Genomic DNA, 22,936 nt, shown 5'->3' with positions numbered 1-22,936 from the left:
AGTTCTGTTCTAGTTCTGTTCTAATTCTGTTTTAGTTCTGTTCTAGTTCCGTTCTAGTTCTGTTCTAGTTCTGTTCTAGTTCTAGTTCTGTTCTAGTTCTGTTCTAGTTCTGTTCTAGTTCTGTTCTAGTTCTGTTCTAGTTCTGTTCTAGTTCTGTTCTAGTTCTGTTCTAGTTCTGTTTTAGTTCTGTTTTAGTTATGTTCTAGTTCTGTTTTAGTTCTGTTCTAGTTCTGTTCTAGTTCTGTTCTAGTTCTGTTCTAGTTCTGTTCTAGTTCTGTTCTAGTTCTGTTCTAGTTCTGTTCTAGTTCTGTTCTAGTTCTGTTCTAGTTCAGTTTTAGTTCTGTTCTAGTTCTGTTTCAGTTCTATTTAATTTACAATAACAAATTATTTAGCCTTTTCCATAACGATTCCTCTTCTTTAATAATATTACTTAATTCTAATATTCCATTTATTCAAATGTAACGGTAATTTTCTTTTAATCTATTTAATACAACTCTATATAAAGATAAACTCAACCCAACTTGTAATTCACCACAAAACGGTATTTTTGTTATTGTTTATCTCACCAAACCAGTCAGCTGATTACAATGACAAATTAGAATTTTTTTCTTCTTCTTTTTCTCTTCTATTCGATGTCATTTGTGCAGAAGTGAACAAGAAGTCAAAGAATAACAAAAACAAAAATTTATTGCCATAAATAAATTTGTTGGAAAAATAGTGACAACATTGCGAGAAGTAGAGAAGTGATAGAAATAAATAAAACAATAAAACATTAATTATTAAAAAATTGTTTTTAATTAAAATAAATTTGCATAATACAAGTTTATATAAAAAGTATATCAAGTGAAGTGGAATAAATACAAAATCAAAATAAATACAAGGCCGTCCATTAACTTGAAAATAAAAAAAAAGAAAGAAAATTTTTATATCTTTGTGATAATTGGGCTGAATTTAAACATATGAATAAAAAAAATGTGTGTGCTTTTGATGATTAAGAAAGTGTTCCAAAAGTAAACCACCGGTGTATGGATAAGCAGTCAATATAAGAGAAAAATAAAGATTTTTTTTAATTTTATTTCATTTTAAAAAGTGCAACAACAACTAAGAACAACAAGTTAAGATAACAATAAAAATAAAAATATTTATTAATAATTATATTTATTATACTATATGGTGGATCAGCTAAACGAAAAAAATATAAATTACGTGGCCCTGAATGTGTTTCAATGTTCTAGCTGGTTTTTAAACACTTCTGTGTTCCCCACTGTGTCCCCAAGGTATAATTGTATAGCAGAGGGTCACTCATAGGGTCCGGCATTTGTCTACTTTGTTGGCTGCCAAAGTGAGAGTTGTATCTGAATTTTATTAACGAATGTGTTTGACCAAAGAAATCTCCAACAATTGTGAATTATTTTCATGTAGTATTTGCTAAACTCTTAAATAAACAAACAAACAATCACAACAATTAATACAATGGAATTCATTAAACAATTTAATGGTGGTGGTGTTAACGATATAGCCCCACCCCAAATGGCGCCCTCAGCAACACCACAAGTCACTATAGCCGAATCGAACAACACAGTGCTGCTCAATAATGATTCTGGCTCACAATCTGAAGAATCTGATTTGGAATTTATTGACAATAGCACCGTAGAGTTACGTGGTTATCTAAGTAAATGGACCAATTATATTTATGGCTGGCAACCACGCTATATTGTTTTAAAAGATGGCACTTTATCCTATTACAAATCAGAATCGGAATCAGATTTTGGCTGTCGTGGTGCAATAAGTTTAAGTAAAGCCACCATTAAGGTAAGTTGGAAAAGTAAGAGAATTTAATGTAATGTTAAATACGAGGTCATTTTACATATAAAAAACAAAATCAAAATGTATAAAATAACATCAAACAAGTTTAGTAGTTGTCAGTTCAGCGCTATTATGTAGAACATTAAAACACGCTTTGCTTTTTGTTCTATTTTTAAAATTCAATTAAGAGATCCAATCATGTATAAGTGACTTTTGACCACAAAAGTTTCATTGATACAATTAGATATTAGTTGTTGATTTTTTTATTTTTAAATATATACGGGTATACTGGAAAAACATTAGGTGGGTCCTTACTTGTATGGACCCACCTAATATGTTGTTTCTATAGAAAAGTGTTCGACAATGAAATTTTCTATAGAAAAGTGATTTTGCTATAGAAAAGTAATCGAAAGCCAAGTAATCTATAGGAAAGTAATCGACAGGCACGTTATCTATAGAACACTAATCGACAGGAAAGTTTTTATACCCTACACCACTATAGTGGGGAGGGTATTATGCGTTTTTGCTGAAGTTTGTAACACACAAAAATATTGGTCCTAGCCCCACCTTAAAATATACCAATCGCCTCAGAATCACTTTCTGAGTCGATTTAGCTATGCCCGTCTGCCTGTCTGTCTGTGTGTCCATGTAAACCTTGTGCGCACGCTACAGGTCGCAATTTTCAAAATAATTTGATGAAATTTGGCACATACTATTTTTAGACCCACCTTAAAATATACCAATCGCCTCAGAATCACTTTCTGAGTCGATTTAGCTATGTCCGTCTGTCCGTCCGTCTGTCCGTCTGTCCGTCCGTCCGTCCGTCCGTCTGTCTGTGTGTCCATGAAAACCTTGTGCGCACGCTACAGGTCGCAATTTTCAAGATAATTTGATGAAATTTGGCACATACTATTTTTTTGGTTCAAGGACGATCGCTATTGAAAATTGTTGAAATCGGTCCATTATTTCTCCTAGCCCCCATACAACCGTACCCCTGAATCGGGCCTTTAGGCTCATAAGTACGTTAAATGCTAGCCCCCATACAGACTCCCCTTCAGAAAATGACTTGAAGGTCATAATTAACTTATAATTACTTATAAAGCGATAAAAATCTACATAAATGACTTTGTAGTAGACGTAAATTCATCTACCAAAATTTATAAGGATAGGCCCATATTTACCCCTTTTTCCCTATGAGTCCTCTTGTAGAAAATCTCTCTTTTTTGTTAACAATAAGTAAAAATATTCCACAATAAAACAAATTAAATGCTTTATTTAAAAAAAATCAAAATTTTAAAATACTGACTGGTATAGGGTATCATATGGTCGGCAATGTCCGACTATAAATTCATACTTGTTTTTATATAGAAAAGTCATTAATAGTAAAGTTTTGTATAAAAATGTAATCTACATGAAACTTTTCTCTAACTAAAAGGTTGTCTTTAGAGAAGTGGTCAATATTAAAGTTCTCATTTGAAAAGCGTTTGACACAAAAGTTTTCTTAGGAAAAATCAACAATAGGAAAGTTATCTAAAAAAATGTAAAAGAAAGAAAATGTTTCTATCGAAGAGCTTCTGTAAAAAAGGTAGTTCTATTACGAAGTTACTCAAATAAGAAATAATCTGATGAAAATTCAAAATTTCTTAAAAAAGGAATCAAAAGAAATGTGTTTAAACGGAAAAAAAGTAAATTTTATTTTTTAAACTAAACTGCAACCCCTCCTTAATGTTTGTCTGTCTGTCTGCTAAGTTTTAAATATGTTCAATGGAATTGGTTTGTTTTTTTTTTCTTCTAATTGACACGACAACGATGGCGTATGTCTTCTCCAACAAAGTCTATCAATGTTCTAAATTGTCAAATGTATTTGTTACTTTAATGTTTTCCTTTTTTTATTACTTTGTTGTTGTTGATTTTGTTGTTGTTCATTAAGCACTTAATGGCCAAACATGATATAAACAGCAACAATAACACCAACGACCACCGACAAGACAACCAACACCATGGACACCACCCTGCACTTTTAATGGAAACAACAGTGTATATGAATGTGGTGGCAAAGAAAATAAACAAATAAAAAATTAGTGCAGAAATAAAACAGTTTTTTTATTTTAAATTTTGTTCTAAAATGAGCAACAATTTAATGGGAGGTAAGCACAGCCAAATAAATGTTGACTCATAAATTACACCAAGTCTACAATGTTGAAGAAATTGTTTAAGCAACATTTTTTTCGCCTTACAAGGTTAAAAACAATATAAAAATATATTTCCGATTTTAGTAGAAAGGTTTGAAATTTAATAGTATTTTGTCTTTATTTTAAAAATTTGTAGAGTTTTCTTTTAAGGATGAATGAATGTTTCCTTAATTAAATTCAAGTTGAATTCAAGCTTTTCTTTATAAAAATAGCTTTTCCTACAAGTTTTCTACGGAAAAGTATTCTATATAAAATTAGTCTACAGAAAAGTTGGTCGTAGATAATTATCAGATCACTAAAAACTTGGTCGGTAGATTTTTAAAGAAAAATTATCGAAAGGGCAGATTTCTCGAGATAAGTGATCGACAGGACAGATTTTTTAAAAAAAAGTTCAAGATCTAAAGAACAGTTTTCTATAGAAAAGACAAAGATCAATAGAACACTTTTCTATGAAAAAAGTCAAAGATCAACAGAACAGTTTTTTTAAAAAAAGTGTTAAAGAGCACAGTGTTCTTTAAAAAAGCGATCGACAGGGCAGATTTCTGCAGAAATGTGATCGATAGAACAATTTTGTTTAGAAACGTGATCAATACTATTATTTTCTATAGAGAAATGATTGACAGAACTGTTTTTTTATAAAAAAAGTGATCGACAGAGCTGTTTTCTAGAGAAAAAGTGATAGACAGTGAAGTTTTCTATAGAAAAGTGATCGACAGTGAAGTTTTCCTTAGGAAAGTGATTGACAGTGATGTTTTCTATAGAAAAGTGATCGACAGTGTATTTTTCTATAGAAAAGTGATCGATAGTGAAGTTTTCTATAAAAAAGTGATCTACAGTGAAGTTTTCTATAGAAAAGCTATCGACAGGGAGGTTTCTATAGAAAAGTGATAGACACTGAAGTTTTCTATAGAAAAGTGATCGACAGTGAAGTTTTTAATAGAAAAGTTGTAGGCAGTGAAGTTTTCTATAGAAAAATGATCGACAGTAAAGTTTTTGATAGAAAAGTGATCGACAGTAAAGTTTTCGATAGAAGAGTGATCGACAGCGAAGTTTTCTTTAGAAAAGTGATCGACAGTAAAGTTTTTTAAAGAAAAGTAATTGACAGTAAAGTTTTCGATAGAAAAGTGATCGACAGTTTTCTATAGAAAAGTGATCTTCAGAACTTTTTTCTAAATAGAAAAGTCATCGACAGAACTGTTTTCTATAAAAAAGTGATGGACAGTGAAGTTTTCTATAGAAAAGTGATCGACATATCACTTAGAAAATTGATCGACAGGCCAGTTTTTTTTATAGAATATTGATCTACAGGATTGTTTTCTAAAGAATAGTATTCGAAAATATTATTTTAAATAGAAAAATGATCCACATAATAAAGTTTTTTTTTATAGAAAAGTGATCGACAGGGTAATTCTCTATAGATAAGTAATAGAGTGATTTACAGAACATTTTTCTATAGAAAAGTGTTCGAAAAGATCTATAGATAGTTTTCTATAGAATACTGATCCACAGGTTTGTTTTTTTATAGAAAAGTGATCGACAGGAACGAAAAGTTATTGTTATTATAATTTGCTATAGAATATTGATCGACAGAATAGTTTTGCATAGAGATTTTTTGTCAGGATAGTTTTCTATAGAGAAGTTATCGATTGTATGGTTTTTTTATTTTTAGAAAAGAATTTCTAAAGAAAATAAAAGTTTTCTATTGTGAACAAAATATGTTTCCTTGATAGAATTAAAGGAATGTTGCGAAAAGTCTAAATTGTTTGCGATTTAAATGTCTAATGTTTTTAAAATTCTAAAATAAAATACCCCAATTACTAATCATAATTTAATATATTGATAAAAAAAAGTCAGAAAACACTTGTATAGATTATTTACATTATTAATCATTTTGGGCCAATTATATTGTATTCATTGATTTGGCTTTAATACTCTTTTGTCACAACCTCATTAACTTTATCAACAAACAAATTTTAAATAGAATAAAAAATATACAATGAAATGAACACCACAATAATGTAAATTACCCTAAAGTTATTTATTTTAATGATAAAAAAAATTACATAAAAGAATGTCACAATAAATTGTATCGTGTTGTTTTTTATTTATTTTTGTTTTTGCTACAAATGCAATTTGTGAAAATATTAACTTTTTATTTGAAATATTTTAATAATTAATAATATCAAAATAATAATTATATGTAAACCAAATTGTACTTAAAATACATGAAGACTATTGTATGCTACCAATCCTAATAATTAAAATAAAAAAAATACAACTTTACACCAAACTCCTCATGTTGTTAATTAAAATGCTCCTCCTAATTGTATGCTATACATTTTATCTATTTAAATTCTAGCCACATGAAACGGATGAACTACGTTTTGATGTTGTGGTCAATAATTATAATAATTGGTGTTTACGTGCGGAAACACCCGAGGATCGTATGCACTGGGTAGAAGTATTACGTATGTATAAAGAAGACAACACTAGCACAGATACAACATCATTGAGACGTCATGGCAGTACAATGTCATTACAATCAAATACTGTTTCAGTGGCTAGTGGCAGTAGTTTGAAAAAGTCCCAACGTAATCTCAAGGAGAAAGTTGGTGAAATTGAAACATTCAAGGATATTTTATTTGGACAAATAGAAACCTTGCAAAGGTAATTTAATATTAAAACATTAACTATTAAAGATTTTTACTTACTAAATACATATTTATATAAAAAAGTAAATCGCTTGATATCGTTTTGTGTTTTTTCCCATTGCAGATATTTTGATGCATGTGCGGAAGCAAATAAAGGTACAGATATACCTTTGGATTTGGGTGATGGCTTAAAACCAATTGATTTTAAGGTAAATTTATTTAAATATTTACATAAATTATTTATTATGTAATTTAAACATATTGTAAAACATTTGTATTTATTCCTTTCGCTTTGTCAGGGTGAATCGATTACTTTCCGCGCCACTACTTCTGGTGTTTTAAGCACTTTACAGCATTGTTTGGAAATTATAGCGGAAAATGATGAAATATGGAAAAAGAAATTGGATAAAGAAATTGAAAAGCGCAAAAAGCTTGAAGAACAAAGTCGTAGAACTAAAGAGGAAATGGAAAAGTTAAAGCGTATTTCATACCCGGGACCTGATTTGGAGGTGAGTGAGATATTTTACTTGAAAATATGAACAAAACGAAAGTTTTCTATGGAAAATTGATAGAATATAAAGTGATCGACATTAAAGATCAAAGTGATCGCCAGGAAAGACTTTTTCAATAGAGAAGTATTTAAGTTTTCCAGAGAAATGTAAAGTTTTATGTCGACTGTTAAGTTTTCTGTAGAAAAGTAATCGAATCGGTTTTGCAAAGTAATCGACATTGATGTTTCCTATAGAAGATTAATCGAAACTAAAGTTTTTATTGGAAAGTGTAAACAATGAAGTTTTCTATAGAAAAGTGATCGACAGTGAAGTTTTCTATAGAAAAGTGATCGACAGTGAAGTTTTCTATAGAAAAGTGAAGTTTTCTATAGAAAAGTGATCGACAGTGAAGTTTTCTATAGAAAAGTGATCGACAGTGAAGTTTTCTATAGAAAAGTGATCGACAGTGAAGTTTTCTATGGAAAAGTGATCGACAGTGAAGTTTTCTATAGAAAAATGATCGACAGTGAAGTTTTCTATAGAAAAATGATCGACAGTGAAGTTTTCTATAGAAAAGTGATCGACAGTGAAGTTTTCTATAGAAAAGTGATCGACAGTGAAGTTTTCTATAGAAAAGTGATCGACAGTGAAGTTTTCTATAGAAAAGTGATCGACAGTGAAGTTTTCTATAGAAAAGTGATCGACAGTGAAGTTTTCTATAGAAAAGTGATCGACAGTAAAGTTTTCTATTGAAAAGAGATCGACAGTGAAGTTTTATATAGAAAAGTGATCGACAGTGAAGTTTTCTATAGAAAAGTGATCGACAGTGAAGTTTTCTATAGAAAAGTGATCGACAGTGAAGTTTTCTATAGAAAAGTGATGGACAGTGAAATTTTCTATAAAAAAGTGATCGACAGAGAAGTTTTCTATGAAAAAGTAAAGTTTTCTATAAAAATTTTATCGAGAGAGCAGTTTTCTACGGAGAAGTAGTCGACAGTAAAGTTTTCTAAGGAAGGTGATCGATAGATAAGTTTTCTATAAGAAAGTAACTGACAGTTAGTTTCCTATTGGAAGGTGATCAACAGTTAAGTTTTCTGCCCAAAGTAATAGACAATTAAGTTTTTCAGAGAAATGCAGTTAAGTTTTCTATTAAAAAGTGATCGTAAAGTTAGATTTCTATAGGAAAGTATTCAACAGTTACGTTTTTTTATAGAAGAGTGATCGATAGTTAAATTTCTTACAGAAAAGTACAGAAAACCTGTTTTATACAGAAAGATGATTGATAGTGAAGTCTATTATAAAAAATTGATCAACTGTAAAGATTTCTAAGGAAAAGTCTATGTTTTCATATTAATAATTTAATAAAAATTTTGCTACCAACAAAAGAAATAAACAAAAATTAACAACCATTTAGGAAATACACATGACTCATAAATATTTCAAAATACTTGATATAATACAAGTGATTAATATCCTTAATATTTTAACATATAAACATTAGTTGAAATCGTTTAAACCATTTAAGCACTACTCATTCATAATATTTTCCCCTATTTAGTAAAAACCAATGTTCATTAACTTTTATTTTAAAATTTATTGAGCTATTAACTATAAGTATACGTCTGTTGTGTGCGAGGTGTTCATATCTAGTATAATGAAATTACATACTAGCGTTAAAATGCTTTAAATATCTGACTTTCTAACATTAAATATTTATCAATTTTGTCTATCTTGGAATTTATTCAAACATGCAAAGTTGTTTTGCTTTATTTTTGATTCACGGATTTTATAAAAAAATCAAAATTATTGAATATCGCAATATTGTTTTTCTATTAAATTTGCATTGTAATTTTATTCCTATAAAGTTTTTTGTTTAATTTTTGTTAATGAAAATGTTACAAAACTATAACATAATAATCATTATAGTACACTGACCTGTCAACAAGTGCATTGTCCATACAAAATTATACACAATTTTATTATTATTATTTCCTCATTTGGTTCATTGACATTTTTCTATGGCCAATAGACAGAAGAAGAGAAAAAACTATTAGCAAAAGCTTAACTTTTCGTTAAAAGAAGGGTTGTTTTTGTAAAACGAATATAAATTGTATTGTACGAACGTTTGTATATAATTATGCTTGCATACGTTTATCAAGGGCTAAGAATTAGGTGTTGTGTGTGCAATGAATTGGATGCATTTGTTAGTTAGTTTCAACAGAGGAACTGGTAATTTTAGACACAAATTTTAATAATTTTTCCAAAATTAAAAACAAGCTTTCTTCTGAAGACGATTGAGAAGATTTCTACGGAAAGGTGTTCGATACAGAAATTTCCTATGAAAAAGTAATCATTTAAGAAGTTTTCTATAGAAAAGTGATCGAGGACAAGTTTACTATACAAAAGTGATCGATAGAGAAGATTTCTATGGAAAAAAGGATCAATAGAGAAGTTTTTTATAGAATAGATAGTTTTTCAGATAGCTAGAAAAGTTTTCTATAGAAAAATGATCGATAGGGAAATTTTCTATAGAAAAGTGATCGATAGAGAAGTTTTTTGTGGAAATGCGATCGACAGAGAAGCTTTCTATAGAAAAGTGATCGCTAGAGAAGTTTCCAATAAAAAAGCGATCGATAGAGTCGTTTTTTTGTAGAAAAGTGATCGATAGAGAAGTTTTCCATAGAAAAGTGACATATAAAGAAGTTTTCTATGGAAAAGTGATCGATATAGAAGTTTTCTGTGAAAAAGACCAGTTTTCTATAGAAAATTGATCGATAGACCAGTATTTTATAGAAAAGTGATCGATAGACCAGTATTTTATTGAAAAGTGATCGATATATCAGTTTTCTATAGAAAAGTGATTGATTGTTCCAGTTTTCTATAGAAAAGTGATTGATTGTTCCAGTTTTCTATAGAAAAGTGATTGATTGTTCCAGTTTTCTATAGAAAAGTGATCGGTAGTCCCAGTTTTCTATAGAAAAGTGATCGATAGTCCCAGTTTTCTATAGAAAAGTGATCGATAGACTTGTTTTCTATAGAAAAGTGATCGATAAACCAGTTTTCTATAAAAAAGTGATCGATAGACCAGTTTTCTAAATAAAAGTGATCGATAGACCAATTTTCTATAGAAAAGTGATCGATAGACCAGTTTTCTATGGAAAAGTGATCAATAGACCAGATCAATAGTCCCAGTTTTCTATAGAAAAGTGATCGATAAACCAGTTTTCTATAGAAAAGTGATCGATAAACCAGTTTTCTATAGAAAAGTGATCGATAAACCAGTTTTCTATAGAAAAGTGATCGATAAACCAGTTTTCTATAGAATAGAAAACGTTAGTACCTTTTTTTAAAAAAATGATCGATAGTACCAGTTTTCTTTAGAAATGTAATCAATAGTCCTAGTTTTCTAAAGAAAAGTGATCAATAGTCCCGGTTTTCAAGAGAAAAGTGATCAATAGTCCCGGTTTTCAAGAGAAAAGTGATTGATAGTCTCAGTTTTCTATAGAAAAGTGATATATAGACCAGTTTTCTATAGAAAAGTGATCGACAGTGAATTTTCCATTAAAAAAGTCATCAACGGTGAAGTTTTCTATAGAGAAGTGATCGAACCTGATGTTTTCTATAGAAAGTTTTGGTTTTTTTCGAAGAATGACCGACATTAAAGTTTCCTATTGAATTTGATCATCAAGCAAAAGTAGTTCCCTCAATAATTTTTTTCAAACTTGTAAAATTATGTAGTTGAAAAATAATGTTTAATAATAAATTGATCCTCTTAAGTTTTAGCTCTTCTTCACCACATTATTATAATTTGTTTACTTAAACATCTTATTATTAACTTTAAATGTCTTTCCTCATTTTTATTTGCGTATGTGCTATTTAATAGTATTTTTTTTTTAATTTTTCTTTGCAAAGTTGTCTTAAACAAAAATTAAATTTGTTGGGTAATAATTCAGTTTGTTGTCATCATTTAAAGCGTCAACAACGTCAATATACGCCCCTAAAATAACGACGAGTTGAATTTATATAAACAAAACGTGATTAATTTATTAAAGAAAAATAATTAACAAAATATAAACACGCGATTGTGGTTTTATGTTTAAAATTTCTAAGTTTTAAAAAGGATTTTAAAACGTTTTTTTTTTCGGAAAAAAAGGATTAAATAGAAATAGTGTTTATAAAATGCCTTCAATACGTTATATGATTAAAGGTTTACAAATTAGAAATAAAAATGGTTTAGTAAGTTTTGCTTCCTTTTCGTTTTTTTTAAACAAAGTACTCTAGTTACTCACTGTTTATGTGATTAAACTTAAAGCTTTAAATGTATTTTTATTTGTTTGTGAAGTATTATCCTGTTTATGAAGAGCTTTAGACAAGAACGTGTTGCACTTAAGTTTATTGTTAGTTTGTAATTTTATGTTTTTTTATGGTCATGTATTATTCATACATGACTGTTAGATGTTTTTACATTTTAAGGAGAGATAAAATGTTTTGACATAAAAATATTGAAACATATCAACTAAATTGTTTAAAGTAATCGAATTAGATCGGAAACAAAAGAAATTATGAAAACTAAATGAACATTTTACAAACACAATATAGTTTCAATTAAAAATTAAATTTAAAATTATTCAAATTTAATTTTAAATTTACATTTAAAATTTAATTGTCCTAAATTCAATTTCGTTGTTATCCTTTCTAATCAGAATAGTTGAAAAGCTAAAACTACACTCCTTTCTTTATTTACCCATCTCCTTAAATCTCTATATCCTTTTTAAATTTATACTTTTTGGTGTGTTACAAAATATACATATATTTTGTTGTTGTTCACAACTACAGCAACAGTTTGCTCTTAGTCCTCTTCAGTTACAGACATTGAAATATTTGCGTGTTTATCAAAAAAAATCCTTCATTTATTTTACATGAAGTGCTTTATTAAAAGTGTGTGGGTTTATGTATTTCTTTTACAATTTTGTATTTACCAACAAATGGATTTGGTTAATCTGAGTTCTTCTAATAAAATGTAAAAAAAAGTTGAGTAAGTAATTAAACAAAAAGAAGCGCTAGTTAGTTAGTATTCATTTATTATAATTTAAAAGCAAAAGGTTGTCTTAAGTGGTTTGTTAAACGAGGCCATTTAGAGTAGGTATGTGGTTCATTTTAGTGGTAAAGTTTGGTAATAATTAATTTTTTTTTGCATAAAATTCAAGGATAACATTTATTTCAAAGTAATTGTTGGATTATTTGTTAAAAAAGTAATCATTAGTTGTTTATAAGTGATAAAAAGTGCAAAACTCATTTAAAAAGACAATTTTTTTTTAAATCAAAAAACTTTGTAATGAAATATTTTTCTATGAAAAAGTAATAGTTAAAGAAGTTTTCTATAAAAAAGGTTTCGTAAGTTATCGTTAGAAATGTGTTTACAGAAAAGTGATCAACAGAAGTGTTTTGCTATATAAAAGTGATCGAGATTTTCTAAAACCAATTTTTTAAAAGGGATGGACACAGAAAAATGATCGACAAAGAAGTTTTCTATAGAAAAGTGATCAATAGAGGAGTTTTATAGAGAAAAGTAATTGATAGAGAAATTTTCTAAAGAAAAGTGATTGGTAGAGAAGTTTTCTAAGAAAAGTAATTGATAGAGAAGTTTTCTATAGGTAAGTGATCGATACAGAAGTCTTCTATGAAAAAGTGATCGGTAGAGAAGTTTTCTATAAAAAAGTGATCGATAGAGAAGTCTTCTATAAAAATGTGATAGTGATCAATAGAGGCGTTTTGTAGAGAAAAACTTTGTAAAGAAAAGAAGTTTTCTATGGTAAAGTGATCGATAGAGGAGTTTTCTAAGAAAAGTAATTGATAGAGTAGTTTTCTATAGGTAAGTGATCGATACAGAAGTCTTCTATAAAAAATTGATCGGTAGAGAAGTTTTCTATAAAAAAGTGATCGATAGAGAAGTCTTCAATAAAAATGTGATAGATACAGAAGTTTTCTATAGAAAAGTGATCGATAGAGAAGTTATCTATAGAAAAGAGATCGATAGAGAAGTTTTCTGTAGGTAAGTGATCGATAGAGAAGTTTTCTAGATTATAGAGATCGATATTAAAGTTTTCTTTTGAAAAGTGATCGATAGAGAAGTTCCCTGTAGGAAAGTGATCAATGGAAAAGTATTCTATACAAAAGTGATCGATAGAGAAGTCTTTTATAAAAATGTGATAGATACAGAAGTTTTCCATAGGAATGTTATCGATAGAGAAGTTTTCTATGGAAAAGTGATTGGTAGAGACGTTTTCTATAGGTAAGTGATCGATAGAGAAGTTTTCTAGAGAAAAGAGGTCGATAGAGAAGTTCTCTATAGAAAATAGATCGATAAAGAAGTTTTCTACATAATAGAAATCGATATCGAAGTTTTCTATAAAAATGTGATCGATTGAGAAATTTTCTAGAGAAAAGTGATAGATAGACAAGCTTTCTAGAAGAATGTGATCGATTGAGGAGTTTTCTAAATAAAAATATCGATAGTCCAGTTTTCTATAGAAAAGTGATCGATAAAGAAGTTTTTCAAAGGAAAAGTGATCTATAGAGAAGTTTTCTAAAGAAAAGTGATCTATGGAGAAGTTTTTCATATAAAAGTAATTGATAGAGAAGTTTTTCATAGAAAAGTAATCAATAGAGAAGTTTTCCATAGAAAATGAGATCGATATTAAAGACAAAAAACAGTGACAAAATCTTTAGAAAAGTGATCGACAGTAAATAATAAGAGAAGTTTTTTATATAAACGTGATCGACAGAGGATTTTTTTCAGAAAAGTGATGATGATAGAGGAGTTTTCTATAGAAAATGATTGAAAGAAGAGTTTTCTATAGAAAAGTGATTAATAGAGCAGTTTTCAATAGAAAAGTGTTTGGTGAGAAGTTTTTTCGATAGGGATGGTTTCTATAGAAAAGTGATCGATATAGAAGTTTTCTATTGAAAAGTTCTTGATGCAAAAGTTTCGAAAAAAAGGTATTCTAAAAAAACTGATCAACACAGAAGTTTTTTGTACAAAAGTGATCTATACAAGGTTTTTTGACTATTAAATGTGATGATATATTAACTATATCAGAACTGTACTTTTTCAATTACACCTGTTACCAATATTTAACTTATATGAGTAGTACAAAATAACTACACATTTATAGAATATCCAAAAAATTCTATGAATTTAGTAAAATTTCAATAATTACGGTATAAAATTAATTCAGTTTTTTTTTTGGTGATTTTTTTATTGATTATTATTTTCTTTCAAGCTACTTATTAATAATTAAAATGCGCAACTCAAAAGAATAATAAATAGAGGGGTAATACTTTTATCAAGTGACCATATATGTTCTTATGTAGATTTATATATAAAAATATATAAGATTTGTGTGAATGAATGTTTCGAAAGAAAAACAATTTGAATACTAAACATATTTGGGATTTTCCTTTTTACATTTAATCCTGCTAAATTCGGAATGTGTAAATTATATAAATGAAAAAAAAAAAAAAATGCTAATTATCATATCAGACAACATGCGTGTGGCTTTCATTTTCATTTATAGAAATTCTTTTGTGTCTGCTATTTAATTTTTGTTTGGAAGTTGTAAATATTTTGTGATTTTATTCTTCTTATTTTTGCGTATTTTTTTATTAATTAGAAACGTATTTTGATCACGTTTACTTATGATCAAATAGATCTGACGTGGGTTTATTACGTTTTATGACTTTTTTCATAATAAATTCTATTAGAACAATAATTTTTTATCTTTTTAAACTACGAAATAAAACTTGAATTAAATTATTTATAAAATTATAATATTTTGCAATATTTAGTTGCTGTAGTTTTTTTTTTTTTTTTGTTAATGGAGTTGGAATAATGACATCACTTTTTGTTTATAACAATTTAAAAGGAATTCAATAACATTAGCTTTTGCTAGAGAAGAATATATAAATAATAACATTTATGGACCTCAGTTTACTATTCGGTTCGAGAAGTTTCCCACAGAAGAGCAATCAACAGAAGTTTTCTACAGAAATAATCAACAATAAAGTTTTCCGTAGATTTCAATAGAAAAGTGATGTACAGGATATTTTTTAATAGAAAAGACAGTGAGGTGATGGACAGGACAGTTTTTTTTATAGAAAAGTGGTCGATAGGAAAGCTGTATAGAAAAGTGAACATAAATATTTTTGAAAAGTGATCGACAATGAAGTTTTCTGAAGAAAAGAGATCGACAGTAAAATTTTCTATTAAAAAATGATCGACAGGATAGTTTTTTTCTTTTTTTTAGAATAGACATGAAAGTTATTTATAAAGAAGTGGTCGGTAGGAAAGTGATCGACAGAGAAGTTTTTTAAAAGTAATCGACAGGTCAGTTCTCTATAGAAAAGTGATCGACAGGTCAGTTTTTTGTAGAAAAGTGATCGACAGTGGAGTTTTCTATAAAAAGTGATTGAGAGTAATTTTTTTTATAAAAAAATTATCAACATTAAAGTTTTGTATAGAAAAGAGATCTTGATCTTTTCTATAAAAAAGAGATCGACATGAAGTTTTCTATAAAAAAGTGATCGACAGTGAAGTTTTCTATATAAAAGTGATCTACAGTAACGTTTTCTATTAAAATTTGATCGATTGCCATTACAGATTTCAATAGAAAAGTGATTGACAAGATAGTTTTTTTTATAGAAGACAGTTATGTGATCGACAGTAAAGTATTCTTATAGAAAAGTTTTCTATAAAAAAGTGATATACAGTGAAGTTTTCTAGAGAAGTGTGATAGGATAGCAGGATAGTTTTTTTTATAGAAGACAGTGAATTGATCGACAGGAAAGTTTTTTATGGAAAAGTAGTGGATAGGAAAGTGATCGACAGGACAGCTTTCTGTAGAAAAGTGATCGACAGGACAGCTTTCTGTAGAAAAGTGATCGACAGGATAATTTTCTGTAGAGAAGTGATCGACAGGACAGTTTTCTGTAGAAAAGTGATCGACAGGACAGTTTTCTGTAGAAAAGTGATCGACAGGACGTTTTTCTATAAAAAAGTGATCGACAGGACGTTTTTCTATAGAAAAGTGATCAACAGGACGTTTTTCTATAGAAAAGTGATCGACAGTACAGTTTTCTGTAGAAAAGTGATCGACCAGACAGTTTTCTGTAGAAAAGTGATCGACAGGACAGTTTTCTGTAGAAAAGTGATCGACAGGACAGTTTTCTGTAGAAAAGTGATCGACAGGATAGTTCTCTGTAGAAAAGCGATTGATAGGACATTTTTCTATGGAAAAGTGATCGACAATACAGTTTTTGGTAGAAAAGTGATCGACAGGACAGTTTTCTGTAGAAAAATGATCGACTGGACAGTTTTTTGTAGAAAAGTGATCGACAGGACTGTTTTCTGTAGAAAAGTGACAGGACAGTTTTTTTCAGTTTTCTATTGAAAAGTGTTCCATAGGACAGTTTTCTATGGAAAATTGTTCGATAAGACAGTTTTCTATGGAAAAGTGTTCGATAGGACAGTTTTGTATGGAAGAGTGTTCGATAGAACAGTTTTCCATAAGAAAGTGTTCGATAGAACAGTTTACTATCAACCATCAGAGTTCCATAGAAAAGTGTTCGACGGGGCAATTTTCTATGGAAAAGCGTAAAATTTCTACTTCAACTCAATGACAACTTAAACTTAATTTATTCATATCATACTTAACCATAACTTTAAAATTTTAGTACAACTTTTGTTTAAAAAAAAATAATATAAATAATATTTATTAAATCTTAGTTAAACATTGAAAACGTAATAACTTTAAAATTAGTCTATAAACATTTTTTTCTTTTATTTTTTGTTCATCAAGTATTTTTAATTTAACATTTAATTATGACCCCAATGGAAATACCATTCAGTAGTTGACTACTAACTGTCATAAAAATACAAAACGGTTTGTTTCTATTTTAGGCCAAAGTTAAGGTCATTTGTAAAAATAAAATATATAATTTTATTTTTGGTAAACGTCTGAATGTATGTGAGTACTACTTATTGAATGAAGAGTACCACATAATTTAGACTAATTGTTAATGCAAGTCAACGACTTTATTTATTTGGTTATTTATTTATTTATATGAACACACTAGTGTGTTTAAATAAACAATTGTTTGTATCTATTTGTTTATGTTTAAGCTTTAATACTTAATTTAATATATTTAAGTAAATTTTAATTAATTATTTGTCGGTTGTTAGCGTAAACACGCGTTTTAATGACATTTATAAATGAAGTGAAATAGTAAAACATAAATAATAAATGTGTCAACCTGTTAATAGTGTAATTGGTAAATTGTTGCTTTTCAAATGAATTATTTTTTATTTTAGTTTCCGCTGTGAGATGATTTTAGCAGGTGAAGAATTTTCTACAAATTGACCTTTAATATCTATCAAATTTTATTTAGAAAATATTTTCTATAATTTATTATTTATTTTTCTTTTTATGAAAATTTGTAGAAAAATTTCAAGTGAGAGGTTTTCTATAGGAAAGTATTTGATAGTAAAATTTTCTATAGAACAGACGTTTACTTTAGAAAAAATGACATTGAAGTTTTTTAAGGTAAAACTGATGAACATACAAGTTCTATAAAAAAGGGTCGATGGACAATTAGCAATAGACGAAAAAGTTTTCTATAAAAAAGTAATCAATAAAATATAAATCGACATAGACGTTTTATATAGAAAAGTAATGATAGACACATTTTCTATAAATAAGTGAACACCAGAAATATTTTTGGAAGAAAAGTCGTCGACAGAGTTGTTTTTTTACATAAAAATTTATCGATAGTGAAGCTTTCTATAAAAAGTAATTGTCAGAGAATTTTTATTTAGAAAATTGTTCGGCAAACAAGTTTTTCTACAGACTGGTATTCGACAGAGAAGTTTTTTATAGAAAAGTAATCAATAGAGAAGTGATTGAGAAAGAAGTTTTCTATGGGAAAGTGTTTTACAGAGATGAACGATATAGAAGTTTTCTATAGAAAATTGATCAACAGACAAGTTTTCTTTAGAAAAGTGATTAATAGTGAAGTTTTCTATATACTAATCGACAGAGAAGTTTTCTATAGAAAAGTGATCGACATACAAGTTTTCTATAGAAAAGTGATCGACAGAGAAGTTTGCTATAGAAAAGTGATCCATAGAGAAGTGATCGACGACGAAGTTTTATAAACAAAAGCGATCGACAGAATTTTTTTTCCATAAAAAAGTGATCAACAGACAAGTTTTCTTTAGAAAAGTGATTAACAGTTAAGTGTTCTATATAAAACTAAACGACAGAGAAGTTGTCTATAGAAAAGTGATCAACAGAGAGGTTTTCTATAGAAAAGTGATCGACAGAGAAGTTTTTTTTATAGAAAAGTGATCGACTGATAAGTTTTCTATAGAAAAGTGATTGACAGAGAAGTTTTCTATAGAAAAGTGATCGACAGAGAAGTTTGCTATAGAAAAGTGATCGACAGAGAAGTTTGCTATAGAAAAGTAATCAATGGAGAAGTGATCGACAAAGAAGTTTTCTAAACGAAAGCGATCGACAGAATTTTTTCCATAAAAAAGTGATCAACGGACAAGTTTTCTTTAGAAAAGTGATTAACAGTTAAGTGTTCTATATAAAACTAAACGACAGAGAAGTTTTCTATAGAAAAGTGATCAACAGAGAAGTTTTCTATAGAAAAGTGATCAACAGAGAAGTTTTCTATAGAAAAGTGATCGATAAAGATATTTTCTATAGAAAAGTGATCGACAGAGAAGTTTTCTATTGAAAAGTGCTCGACAGAGAAGTTTGATATAGAAAAGTAATCGACAAAGAAGTTTTCCACAGAAAAGAAGAAAAAGAGAATATTTCTGTAGAAAAGTGATCGACAGGAATGTTTTCTATGGGAAGTGATAGACCGAAAAGCTTTCTATGGAAAAGTGATCTACAAAGAAGTTTTCTATCAAAAAATGATCAACTGAAAAGTTTTTTATGGAGAAGTTATCGAGAGAAAAGTTTTCTATGGAGAAGTAATCAATAGAGAAGTTTTTCTTTTAAAAAGTGATCAACAAAGAAGTTTTCCATAGAAAAGTGATCGACAGAGAAGTTTTTATAGAAAAGTGATCGACAGAGAAGTTTTATATGGAGAAGTAATAGACAGAGTAGTTTTCCTTTTAAAAAGTGATCAACAGAGAAGTTTTTCATAGAAAAGTAATAGACAGAAAAGTTTTCTATAAAAAATTGATCGACATAGAAGTTTTCTATAAAAAGTGATCGACATAGAAATGTTTTCTATAGAAATGATATCGACTGAAAATTTTTCGATAAAATAGATACCGACTGAAAATTTTTCGATAGTAAATTTATCGACAGAAAAGTTATGAATGAGAGAACCAAAGAGAAAAGTTTGATTTGATTTGAAAATTTTGAATGAATATTTTGAGTTTCAAAATTATTTATAAAATTTTCTATAATTGAAATTTTTTTGTAGTTTTCGTGAAATATTTTTAAAGAAAAGTTTTTAAATGTATTTTTAATTTTTAAAATATTCAATAAATTTTTTTTAGTTTTATAGGAAAAATTTTCCTAAATTTCCAGGGAAAAAAGAATTTGTAAAATTATTAAAGATTTTTTTTAAACTTACTTGTACAACTGTTTCTGTTAATTTCTAATTAATTAAAGTGTGGACATCTAACTACATGTTTAAACATGTTCTTGTTGAAGTACTCAAACAAAAAAATTTTGTGTAAAAAAATGTTATTAAAACATGTAACAGATTTGTATCGTCGTTAATTAAAAAGTTTTATTAATTCCATATTCCCATTGCATAAATTAAAACTAAACAAGATAAAAAATTAACTTAAAAAAGTGTACAACAAACTATTAACACGCAAATGAAAAAAAAAAATAAAAACTAAAAAAATATTTAAATTTTTCTATTAACATTTACAGGAAGGACCACATTCCACCCTACCAGAAGATGAATTTTTCGATGCCGTCGAAACTGGTTTGGATAAAATTGAAGAGGACATGCAATTACGAAACAAATTAAAACTTCAATCACAGCAATCACAGAATTCCACACACAATTCAATACATTTAGCACAACCCGATGATGAAGAGGGCAGTGCAGCTGAAGAATTTGGTACCGGTGCCTTAGCGAAATCACACAATTTATGGCCAGAGGTTAGTAGTGGAAAACGTAAAAGAATTGAATTCAATTTAAACGGAAATTATTAATTATTTTTTTATTCTATATCTTTAACAGATTGATCGTGTTTGTATGGAACAACTGCACTATGCTCGCCAGGGTGTGGGACAGGATGGTAATGGTTGGCAAATATTTGCCGATGAGGGTGAAATAAAAATGTATAAACGTGAGGAGGAGGTTAATGGTATGGTTATGGATCCTTTGAAAGCTTATCATACGGTTAAGGGAGTTACGGCTAGAGAAATGTGTCACTATTTCTTTATGCCAGAGTTTCGCAATGATTGGGAAAGTGAGTATAAGACAGATATTTAAATGAATTTTCTATAGTTCGAAAATATTCCATAAAGTGATCGACAGTGAAGTTTTCTATAGAAAAGTTATCGACAGTGAAGTTTTCTATAGAAAAGTGATCGACAGAGAAGTTTTCTATAGAAAAGTGATCGACAGAGAAGTTTTCTATAGAAAAGTGATCGACAGAGAAGTTTTCTATAGAAAAGTGATCGACAGAGAAGTTTTCTATAGAAAAGTGATCGATAGTGAAGTTTTCTATAGAAAAGTGGTCGACAGAGAAGTTTTCTATAGAAAAGTGGTCGACAGTGAAGTTTTCTATAGGAAAGTGATCGACAGTGAAGTTTTCTATAGAAAAGTGATCGACAGTGAAGTTTTCTATAGAAAAGTGATCGACAGTGAAGTTTTCTATAGAAAAGTGATCGACAGTGAAGTTTTCTATAGAAAAGTGATCGACAGTGAAGTTTTCTATAGAAAAGTGATCGACAGTGAAGTGATTGACGGTTAAGTTTTCTATTGAAAAGTGATCGACAGTGAAGTTTTCTATAGAAAAGTGATCGATAGTGGAGTTTTCTATAGAAAAGTGATCGATAGTGAAGTTTTCTATAGAAAAGTGATCGATAGTGAAGTTTTCTATAGAAAAGTGATCGATAGTAAAGTTTTCTATAGAAAAGTGATCGATAGTGAAGTTTTCTAAAGAAAAGTGATCGACAGTAAAGTTTTAATTTAATCGAAAATGCTTTCTTTTATTTCTTTTAAATTAATTTTCGATTTGTTTCTTAAACCAACAGCTACCTTAGAAGATTGTATTATTCTGGAAAAGATCTCACCCGATACATTTTTATTTTTACAAACACACAAACGTGTTTGGCCCGCTAGTCAAAGAGATGCTCTATTTTGGTCTCATATGCGCAAAATTACAGATGGTCTAGACGATGGTGCCTATGACACCTGGATAGTTTGTAATAATTCAACAGAATATTCAAAACAAGAGGTAAGTTCAATTTGTTATAAAACGAATAACTACAATTAAAAAATTAAAAAAAAAAAAACTATTATTCTGCAGTCGAAAAATGGCAAATGTGTGAGAATATTTTTAACAGTGATACTTGCCTGTCAAACCATTTTACCGCCAGGTAAAACTAAACATGATAAATTAAATAGAAATGAATTAACTTGTAAGGTGACCTATTGTTCAGTGGGTAAGTTGGAATTTAAATATAAATATGTGTATTTTTTAATCTTGTGTTTTCTTTTTCTTTGTTTCAGTTAATCCCGGTGGCTGGGCTCCTGCTACTGCTTTACGCGCTGTTTATAAGCGTGAATATCCAAAGTTCCTTAAACGTTTTACCGGCTACGTGATAGACCAGTGCAAAGAGAAACCCATTATGTTCTGATATTTGCCATTTTTATTCTTATTATTAATATTATTATTGTTATAGTAATGTAATTTTATATTTTTTATGTATTTTTTTTTTCGTTAAAAGCAAATGTTTGAAAATTTATGTATTTTTTCTTTATTCTTTAGTTTTTTTTCCTTTAGCTACAAAATGTGTAATGTAATTGTTGTGAATAAGATGTTGCAATTCTAAATGTAATTTGGAATTTATAAAAATGTAATTTTTATAGCTGTTAATAGTATATTTCTTATTTACTGCTTATATGTTTGAAAACTATATTCGAAAATAAATGATCAAATGAGTTTGTTTATACGAAAGAAAAAAATATTTCTTACATATTGTTTCGCTATTTTGAAACTAATTGATAAGTTTTTAATTAAATTTAATATTTTGTAATTTATACGTTTTTTGTATAGTTTTTTTTTTTATAATTTAGTGTAAGTTTTTTTTTGCACAAAATGAATAATTTTTTTTTTTAAGAAAACTCACATGAAAATATAAATGGAATAAACGATTATTTTAATATGATTTGGAAAAAAACAATAACGGTTTTTTATCAAAATTATAAATCGATTTAATTATTTTGAAAAAATGGCTTTATTATAAAAGTTTTTTAAAAATTTTTCTAGAATTTTATTTAATTCGTAAGTTTTCGATAAAATTTCCTTTAAACGATGATTTTTTTATTCATTATTCATTTCGTAGAATATTTCTTATATTGCAAGTTTTTAGAAAAATTTATTTATTTTGAAAAATTTCCACGAAATCTCATTTTTTTTTTTGAAAATCTTTAATGAATTTTATTTATTTTCAAGTTTGCAAGTTTTTAGAAAAATTTATTTATTTTGAAAAATTTCGACGAAATCTCATTTTTTTGAAAATCT

The 22,936-nt window shown here is 28.3% G+C and overlaps 1 protein-coding gene across 2 annotated transcripts; it reads left to right on the top strand.

The window, feature by feature from the left end:
* The first annotated feature begins 648 nt into the window (after nt 1-648).
* On the top strand, nt 649-22,592 carry LOC111683338 (ceramide transfer protein). Of its 2 annotated transcripts, XM_023445408.2 has the most exons (9): nt 649-1,812; nt 6,358-6,665; nt 6,774-6,858; nt 6,949-7,158; nt 20,106-20,339; nt 20,422-20,653; nt 21,444-21,646; nt 21,719-21,854; nt 21,922-22,592. In XM_023445408.2, the coding sequence occupies exons 1-9, from the start codon at nt 1,474-1,476 to the stop codon at nt 22,047-22,049; spliced, it is 1,875 nt and encodes a 624-aa protein (XP_023301176.2). In that variant the 5' UTR covers nt 649-1,473; the 3' UTR covers nt 22,050-22,592. The 2 variants fall into 2 exon arrangements, with proteins under 2 accessions (XP_023301176.2, XP_046808571.1); XM_046952615.1 differs by lacking the exons at nt 649-1,812; nt 6,358-6,665; nt 6,774-6,858; nt 6,949-7,158 and adding an exon at nt 11,124-11,376.
* Nucleotides 22,593-22,936: the final 344 nt, after the last annotated feature.

Source organism: Lucilia cuprina, chromosome 5, assembly GCF_022045245.1.
Source record: "Lucilia cuprina isolate Lc7/37 chromosome 5, ASM2204524v1, whole genome shotgun sequence".
Classification (NCBI taxonomy): Eukaryota; Metazoa; Arthropoda; class Insecta; order Diptera; family Calliphoridae; genus Lucilia; species Lucilia cuprina.
Note: the sequence above shows the minus strand (reverse complement) of the source record. Positions and strands in the feature narration are given on the sequence as shown.